Raw genomic sequence first — 9,513 nt, 5'->3', positions numbered from 1 at the left:
AAAGTTTTTTTTAAAAAAAAAAAGAAAAAGGAGACATGATGTACTCATCTGAAATTAGTGGGTACCAAGCACAGATGTGATACACATACATATATATATATATATAGGCAAAACACACATTTATATATATATATATATGTATATATATATATGTTATAAAAAAAAAAAGAAAAGAAAAAAATAGCTTTCATCCTGTCAATAATATATCCTTGCCTCTTCTTTAAGGAACACAGGTTTGTTTAGGATGGCAGAAGCAGAAGGGAGTTTGATCACTAACAGATTACAATGAAAATTTTGCATAAGGCAATGCCGGTTCTTTGCAGCTCTGACAGATAGTGCTGTCTATCCTATATTCTCCTATTTCTTTTTCTAGTCTTGGAAGTTAACTAAAGGGCCAGATCTAAGCACCAACAGTGGAGATTATCTTAGAAGTGGGGAGTGTTTCATTGTTTTAGAGGTCCCAGGAGATAAAAGGCAACAGTGTTGGAGAGTAATAACTAATCACATGGAAGACCTGCCTTGGAGAGTACTCAGACTGCTCTCTGCTTAGTTTTGCTCTCCCAGGCCTATGAGCAGTCCTCAGGTACTTTGCTTTTCAAACAAAGCAGCTATCCTCAGCTTTGGGGTTTATCTTCTGTCAGGCATAATCCTGCCACTGATTTCTTCCACACTGATATACTGAGGAGTCAGAGAAAGTGTTAGGCAGCCAGTGTTCTTTCTGGCATACTCAAACAGCTTAACTCCTGGACTACACAGATAAGCAGTAGTACGGTGTGATAGATAGTTAAGCATTTGAAAGAAAATACTAGAATAGGTGGGGAAATTCACTGCAAACCATGAAGACAAATTCTTTGAGTCAACATCTCAGCACAGAAGCTATTTTAAGACTCTGTTTCTTCATTATCATTGTAATTTTTCTATAAAGGGCTGAACTCCCTTTTAGGCACGCTGAGCAAGTACTGTCACCAAGCTACATTCTTATCCCTAAAACCGTTTTCAACAATCAGCTAGTCACACTTCCTTTTGCAGACAATAAAACTGAGTTCCAAAGAATTAAAGTATTTAGGGTCACCAAGTGCCATATGGTTAATTTACATGTTGTGGCACAATCCCAAGTTCTTGGCTCTCACAGGACTATGTCTATGTTTACTTTAAAAGTACTTCATTTAGGAACATGAGCAAGGTACTCTTAAAAATAAGAGTTCACCATATAATTGTACTCAGTAAGTTTTCTTTTTAGACACTAGCTCCTTTTATGTATTAGGTATTCTTAAGTGTACAATCATTTCTTTGATATAGAATCTGCTAAGCAACTTCAAAAGGAAGATGTTTAGACAGTATTCCGTGAGTTCCTGTTAGGTTTCTAGACCCTGAGAGTACCATAGTCTCACACAAATTATTTCTAGTAGTTATATGAAATGTGTGGTGGGCTATATTACTAATTTAATTTAATAAAGTAGAGTAAAACCTTGCTTTTCTGTTCTCCTAAGATCATCAAGAAGAGGAAGACTGATTTATACAGGAAGAACTCTTACACACATCCACTTGTTTTCTTTCCTTTAATAAGTTTTACCATAAGAAAAGTCAGTCTAGGAATGGCTTCTGAAACCAGGCTGCTTCGCTTTCCTACTTATGGGCTGTAAAAAACTCTGGGAATCTCAGATCACTTATCTGTGAAATGAAGACAACAGGATCCACCCCACTGAGTCGATAAATGATTGAATAATATTTGTAAAGCACTTAAAGACTATGCGACACACAATACTATGCGTGTACTAACAAGTTATCAAGATTGCAGTGGTGATTGGCCATTGAGCTTGTCAGACAGAACTTCCCTACTTACCATGCCAGTCTACCTGTAACAGGAGAACTCTGCAACTTTCCACAAGGAAGCAGAAAAAAAACCTTCCAAGATATAGCTGAGCTCAGGTTTAAGATGTGTGGCACTGACATTAGTTGCAAAAAAAGAAGGCCACAGACTGTGTTGTTACTTAACAAGAAGTGGGCACAAGCTGAGTAACGTCTGACAGTGATGAGTACAATTGACGCTACAGGAATTGCTGGAGTCACTGTGCAGAAGACACACCAGCCACAAAGCCAACAGGTAAACATAAATTTATTCCATAAAAATGTCTCTTCTGTTATGCTTCTGGTGACTGTTGGATGTGTGGTTAGATAAACACAGAGTATTATGGTCTTTCTCTGCACAAAGGTCCTCACATGGTGTAAGCTTCACAGATTAGGAATAAAAGCATTTGTGGCCTAATATAAAAATGTCAGAAAATATTTTAGGGACTCAAATAGGCAGTTTTTGTTTGTTTGTAAGAAGGAATACGTACGTTTGGGGGAGGCATGTGGGCTGTCAGAGGCAATCTGTCTCATCCGTGTACCATGGCAGCTGAGGGCTACCAGTCTGGAGATGATGGCAGTTTTGCCAAACCCAATGTTTCCCACAATCACTACTCCTTGGTTCACGCTGGCATTGGAACTCTGAAGTTGAGCATCAATCTCATGGAATACCCAATCTCGGCCAACAAACACTGACTCTGTGGTAATGCTGGGCACTTCAAAGAGTAGGGGCTTCAGGGAGATGTCTGGAGGTCTGTAAGGTGCAAAGCGAACTGGAAGGAACAACAAAAGAGAACAGAACTTAGTTCATTTAGTCATCATTGAGAGAAACGGGAAAGACAGTTTAAGGCTGTTAGAGTTACAGAATGATGGTATTTGGGCTTTTCAGGAAATCACAAAATTCTGAAAGTGGGTTCCACAAATAAATAATGCAGGTATGCTAGAGCCATCAGACACCACTGAGGGTAGAACACACACACACACACACACAAATAAAACACAAATGACTCATTCACAACACTAAGAAAATCAGGACAGTCTTATAAAATTGTTAAACCACAGGAATGTCCCCCACATCAGCGCTCAGCAGGGATGAGAGAGAAGTGAAGGGGTCCTAGCGAGCACTTCTGGGCCTGGGAAGATAAAGCTTGTACCGGGGGATGTAGGGAAAGGGAGGCAGACTTCTTCAGGAGAGACTCAGCTACCACTGAGCAATCTCATAGCTCCTTACTAACCATTAGGTACATTTAATATTTAATAACCAATATGCTTGTTGTAAATGAATGTAAGTTGAAAATTCATCCCAGAGAAAAGCAATGCAAAGTGAATAGGCTTGTTTAGTTCTTAAAAACAAAAAACATTTACTGCACTAATCCTGTTATACCTGTCATATGTACTTATTATATATAGATATATGAATATATATATAGATGATGTGTTCAGGTCTTTGTCTTTTAAAAGGCAAAAGATTTGTGTAATGTTTTTTAACTATGCTCTTATTTTGAACTGATATACAAACATCTGTTTTTCTTCTCTATGAAGTTAATAACTTATTCCCTTGACAGTTTAAATCATCACTAATCTGATATACTTATTTTATGTTACGTATATTGGGTCCATTTTAGAGTTATAGAGTTTGTTGTACTTAAGTCTGTTTTTGTGTTCATGCTAAACTGATTTTGTTGTTATATGTTATGTGATAATAAAGTCTACCATTATTTTTTTAGATTAAAAAGTAAAGCTCCAAAAATAATTCCAGAATTAAATTTTTAGTATTAAAATATGCATATGTATGTGTGCCTGCATGAGCACACATGACCACATGTGTACAGTTGCTCTGGGAGGTCAGAGGGTGTTAGATGCCCTGGAGTTGCAGTTAAAGGCAGTTGTGAGCTGCCTGCTGTGAGTGCGGGGAAGTTAGCCTGGGTCCTCTGCAGAAGCAGAAAGCATTCTTAACTACTGTGCCATCTCTCCAGCTTGAGTCTATTTTGTTATTAATATAACCATAATATATCTTCATAAACAGAGGTAAAGAATTTGTTTTAGCAGATTATATATTTGAAAGTGATGCTTAAATTTCAATGCTATCTAAAAACACTAGATAAAGGCTGGGGAGGTGGCTTTGGTGGTCTCAGTTTTAGTAGTAGAGTTATTGTCTAACTTGCAGGCAACAGATAGTAGTACTTATTAAATGCCACCTTGACCTTAAGATTCTATTTAAGAAATTTATTTTAAAGAAATAATTCAGATCACACACATAATCACATTCTTGGTAGCATGTATGATGTCAGATTATATAAATACTAAAATAGTAAATAATATAAAATTTGCAAAATTATGAAAGTATGTATTTATGATATAAAATAAAATACATATTATGTTTAAAGTATATTCAATGGAAGATAATATACATAACAAAACATGGTCAATGGCATCTTTTATATAATTTTCTAAAAATTAACTTTTCAATATTAATTTTAATTGTATTAAAGAACTAAGGCTTGGGCAATGAAGCAATCAAGGTGCCTGCTGCACAAGAAGAGGACCTTAGCTTGGATCCCTAGGACCCAGGTGCTATGGTACGCTTTTATATTCCTGGAGCCAAGGAAAAGAAACCAACTGAATCCCTAGAGCCAATTGGTTAGCCAGTTTGGGCAAACAGATGAACTCTACATTCAGCGAGAGACCTTGCCTAAAACAGAACAAAGCAAGTGGAGAGTACTTGAAGACAGGTGATATCGACTTTTTACTCCCACGTGAACAGGGACATACCAAACACAGACACTTTAAAAAAAGCCTAAACCTGAACTGCAATCTTACAGATAGATATAATAAGAGAATATTTTATCAGAAGGATTGATTTCTTTTATTATGGGTGATGTAACTCAATCAAACAATCAAATGAACAGTAAATTGAACAAGCAAGTTTATACTTTTGGGTGTTTTCTTCCTGTAATCAATATGTATACATATGAAAAAATATGTATTTACTATGATTTTTAAATTTTTGTGATTTTTAGCTACAAACTACATATTCCTAATCAAAAATAGAAATCTGAAATGACAAAAAATTTGATCTGGTCCTAAGCATTTTGGATAAGGGATACTTGACATGTGTTACAGAATGATTAAAGTATAAAATCAGCTTTTTCTGTCAGGATGTTATGAATGTCAGGTTAAGCATGGTTTATACCGCTCTTATGGCAATGGCTCACTGAAGTAGATCTAACACAAAGATAACATCAGTAAAGAGAGGCAAAGAGATCCTGAAGACCTCCTACTGCGGAAGCCCTGGAAAATGCTAAGAAGGCATGAAGCAGGGAGATGTCAAAAGCTTAGTTATAATTGTAAAGGGAAAATAAATCTTGAGATTTTTCTAGTTTCAAATCTAAGGGCTTATGGAAGTGAGAAGAACCCAAATCTTGGTGCAAAATGAGATTTTTATCACTGTGTAGAAATAGTTTTCTTAGTTTCAAGTCTTATCTTCTAAATATAAGCTGGAAAAAAAGTCTCAACATGTAGGGAGAAAGAATTAAAATGAGGTTCATTGGTATATGCTCAAATTTAACTTTAACTGAAGCAAACAATACTGTCTGCAGAATTAATCTCTACAGAAAAATCAAAGAATTATCTCACATTCTGTATTGATTGTGTGGCATTCTTAAACTTATCTAAGCACTGCACTGAGTTTGAACTCTACAGAACATCAAAATCTAATAGAATCCTATAGTTATTTCCTAAGGTTACATAGATCACTGGGATGAGGCATATATGCAGGATTAGGTCTGAATTTGTCTAACACAAATTGGCTGAAAATCAATGTCATGTTGTATTAAGGACAGAGACGCTTATATGAGTTGCCATAAATATTTACTCTCATAGGAAAGGTCAGGAGCCTGAAAAGGGGTAAAGTTCACAAGATCTGTATTAACAAAGCAGAGGTGGCAAAGGGCACCTTTTCCCCTTGATATTTGTACCTCTGAGACTAGAATGACCAGTGTTGGCACTGGACCTGTCTGATGACAAAAGGGATCATATAAGTCCTTACATAAGAGTCTCCAGTGGTCCTCTACTTCTCATGGCACGCAGGGCTCCGGATGATCCGGACCCTGCCTAATACTATGTGCTCTCCAGGCCCAAGCTCTTCTGGTTTTCTAGTTCCCACTTGCTGTTCTGACTGCTTAGGAAGTTCCTTCTCTGGCTGTTCACCTGGTAAGCTCATTTTTACTCTTCAGGTTTTACCTTAAATATTACTGTTAGGGAGGCTCCCTTTGATAACTTTATGGAGTTTGTTCCTCCACCTCCAGCATTTTCTTTATGCAAAAGGTTTCTATCAGAGATAACAGACATAATTTGTTTCAGTTAGTGAATTCTCAAAATGTTGTTTTATTTCCTTTTCTCACATTGTAATCTAATGCAACAGTTTATTTTCGCTTGTTTCCTTATTTATTCTCATTTCCTTAATTATAGTGCAAGCTCTATGGAAGCAAGAGCCATCACTGTATCAATAGCAGACATAGACTCTGAGATCTACAGTAAAGTATCAAGAAATGCTTTCGGGGTGAATGAGTAATAAAGAAGGGACCCACTCCAGGGAATCTTATTGGAAGGATTTTCATATATTAGGAGAAGAGTAAAGTGTTTTGTCACTGTACTGGAGCCCACACATGTCTCCAGAATGTAATTAAAAAGAACGCTCCTGTTATTTAAGAATCAAACTGCCCTAGCAATCTCAGCCTGTCTCCTAAAGTCTTGAGTAGTTTTCCTGTGAAAGAGTTGTTATCCCAGTCACTTCTGCTGACTTCTAAGTGTCCCCTAACACTCCCTCAGGCTTCCCTATTAATTCTTCAGTTTGGGACCTGGGTTCTCTAACTTTACTGCCTCAGACATCTCATATTGAATATCCTACCAGACCAATTTTCATTACAATGATTACATTATTTCTTATATGATCTCCAATGACCCCTTCTGCCACATTAATTCTAAAAATCCTCACCATATTCTCAGGGCTTTCTGTAATGTAACTCAACTCTTAATTACTCCTGTCTGTCTCTCTCTCCAGAGCGTCACGTACAGACTACAATCCCCCTGCCTCAGCATCATCTCTGGCTTATGCAGCACTAGAGATCAAACCCATGGCTTCCTGCACCTAGGCACAGGGCACTAATGGAGCTGCTTCCCCTGGCCTCTTTAGTTTCTTCCATTGCTTCCTTCAGCTCATAATGCTTGTTTAGTTCAGCTGATTTCAAGTCTTTGTCTGCTAAGTCTAATGTCTCAGATTCTCCAGAGTAACTTTGTCAGTTTACTTTTTCTGATAAATAAAAAAATTCAATGTTTTCATATATTCTATATTTTTTTTGAGAATTTCATGAGACTTTGAATTATTCCTTTGAAGGTTTGCTGTTTTTGTTTTGATTACGTAGTTCTTTCATGTGATGTTTTCAAAGTAGCTATAGTCATTATTTTGAGACAAAGAATATATTGTGCATACTGGTCTTAAACTTTTGGGCGCAAGCATGCTGTCTGCCACACAGCCGGGACTCCAAGAGCATGCCACTGTGCCTTGCTCTCTCAGTCAGTTTTGAAAAGACTATTTTGTGTCCTCATCTAGTCTGTTCTATTGTCCTAGTGGTCATCTGCTAGTCTTAAAGATCCATCAAATGTTGAAATTAGGTATCATTTTTATTCATCACTCTGCTGGTTACGTTTTGCTTAATTCTAGAGAAGTGAACAGTTGAACAGTTTGTTTTGAAGGCTTATGGTTCTTGGAGTTCTCCTCATCATTTTATGTGATGTCACTTGCATCAGTGGCTAACAACTCAGAGGGGTTCTTAGGTATTTCAGTACCTTTCCTAGAAGGCAGGCATGGGGAGCCAAGAGGGGAAGGAGCTCGGTAGGAAGAGGGAGAAAGAGAGAGTGAACTGTCTATGTCAGAACTCTAGAGAGGAAGGAGAAAGTACAAAGATCAAAACCTAGTTGGCATGACCCATTGATACAAGCCTTAGGGAAGTAAAAAGGAAGTGAGGGCAACTCTTGCTCAGGCCTGCCTCAAGGTGAGCTCTTCTGATCAGAAGGAAACCCGTGGACTTTTCTTGAAAAAAATTCTTGTAATATTTTTTTTAACTGCGTCTCTCTCTTTAGGACTGGAGACTTAAGTCCACATAACTGATTTTAAAATTTGAATACAAACCCAATTCTGACTGCCAGGTCCAGGCCTTTTCTACAATACTGCATCTTCTGTACAGGATTATGAGCACTGCATGGGGATGAACTAGGTTTATCACTGCTTGTTTCCTAATTTGTCTCTATACTTGCCTAAATTTAAGAATTATGTTTGGGGCTATGGAGATGGATCTATGGGAAAAAGTGTGTGCTGTTCAAGGATGAAGCAGAGTTCACATCCTTAGTCCTCACATGACAGCCTGCTGTGGCTATGCATGCTAGCGATCCATGGGAGGAAGGAGACATGTCTGGCCAGAGACTTCATTTCCAGTGAGAATAGTTACCGAGAGGCTGAGCTCCTTTTTAGACAGAATTATCTCTTTGAGTCTAAGATTACTCTAGATTTTGTTTCAAAGGAGACTTTCATGAATTTGATTAAAACTAATTTATAATATGGAATATGGAGTAAGTAGTGATTCAACGTATTTCCATTTTAGAGAATAATACTATTAAGACAGCTTCTGGTACTGGGCATGATGGCACATCCATGTAATCTCAGCATTTGGGAGGCAGAGGCAGGAGGATCACTTCAAGTTTGAGGTCAGCTTAGGCTACAGAGAGTTCTAGGTCAGCACTGGATACAGTCAAACAAAGACAAGGCCTCCCATGGACACAGTGCTGCATGGCGTCTTATCCTACTGAGAAGGCTTTGACATTTTAAAAAGTTATTTTAAACTTTTTCTAAAAATGTAATCTATTCACAAAAGTCTCAAGAGAAGAACACAGACAAAATTAGAGCAGTGCCATATGGTAAAACAACTGCAGGCACCAACAACAGCCAAGAAACGGTTTCTGTACCTCAGTACCTAGAGCTTTTGTCAGACTGACGTTAAAAGAAAGCCATATTTTAATGTACCCAGTCATAAATTTAGGATAGGACTGTGGGGGGCAGGGAAATAATATTCTCTGTCAGATCATTTGTAAATGGCTGTCTCTTCATTTTGGATATCAGCTAGTTTCAAAGAGCTTTTCCATGTAGAAACCCCTAAAATATTCCATTGAGAAGTTACTATTGCAACTTCTCCTGAGGGAGAAGGTGACTTAATCAGTCCTCCTCAGTGGCAGTGTGTGAGTACCAGACAGCACTCCCAGAGAAGCAAGAAGACCACCCCCCCACCCTTTAAAAAATATCCTAGTAAACTATACTATCCATAATTTATGTTGAAATGCTCATAGAAAGACAGGTTAAGTATGATGTGGATACATGAAAAGATATATGAAAAAAATCAAGGTGGTGGGTATATAAGCACTTATAATTTTTCCAATTCTTTATATATCTGAATTTTTTTGAAACAAAATGATATACAGAGAAAACATTCCAACACAGGATTCAAGGAAGATGAGTTTTGGAAAGAAACTTTTTCTCTTTTTTTCTTTCTCTTTCTTTCTTTCTTTCTTTCTTTCTTTCTTTCTTTCTTTCTTTGTTTCTTTTTTTTTTTTTTT

At 37.3% G+C, this 9,513-nt stretch overlaps 1 protein-coding gene across 7 annotated transcripts in view; it reads right to left on the bottom strand.

Annotated features, from left to right (window-relative positions):
* Window positions 1–9,513, bottom strand: part of Tanc2 (tetratricopeptide repeat, ankyrin repeat and coiled-coil containing 2) — a 320,134-nt gene that overhangs the window by 97,211 nt on the left and 213,410 nt on the right. For all 7 annotated transcript variants that reach the window (XM_031355012.1, XM_031355013.1, XM_031355008.1 and 4 more), the window contains one exon: window positions 2,340–2,621. In XM_031355012.1, the coding sequence (XP_031210872.1) occupies window positions 2,340–2,621 (282 nt within the window). The remainder of the gene's footprint in view (window positions 1–2,339; window positions 2,622–9,513) is intronic.

This window comes from Mastomys coucha, unplaced genomic scaffold, assembly GCF_008632895.1.
Source record: "Mastomys coucha isolate ucsf_1 unplaced genomic scaffold, UCSF_Mcou_1 pScaffold5, whole genome shotgun sequence".
NCBI lineage: Eukaryota > Metazoa > Chordata > Mammalia > Rodentia > Muridae > Mastomys > Mastomys coucha.
Note: the sequence above shows the minus strand (reverse complement) of the source record. Positions and strands in the feature narration are given on the sequence as shown.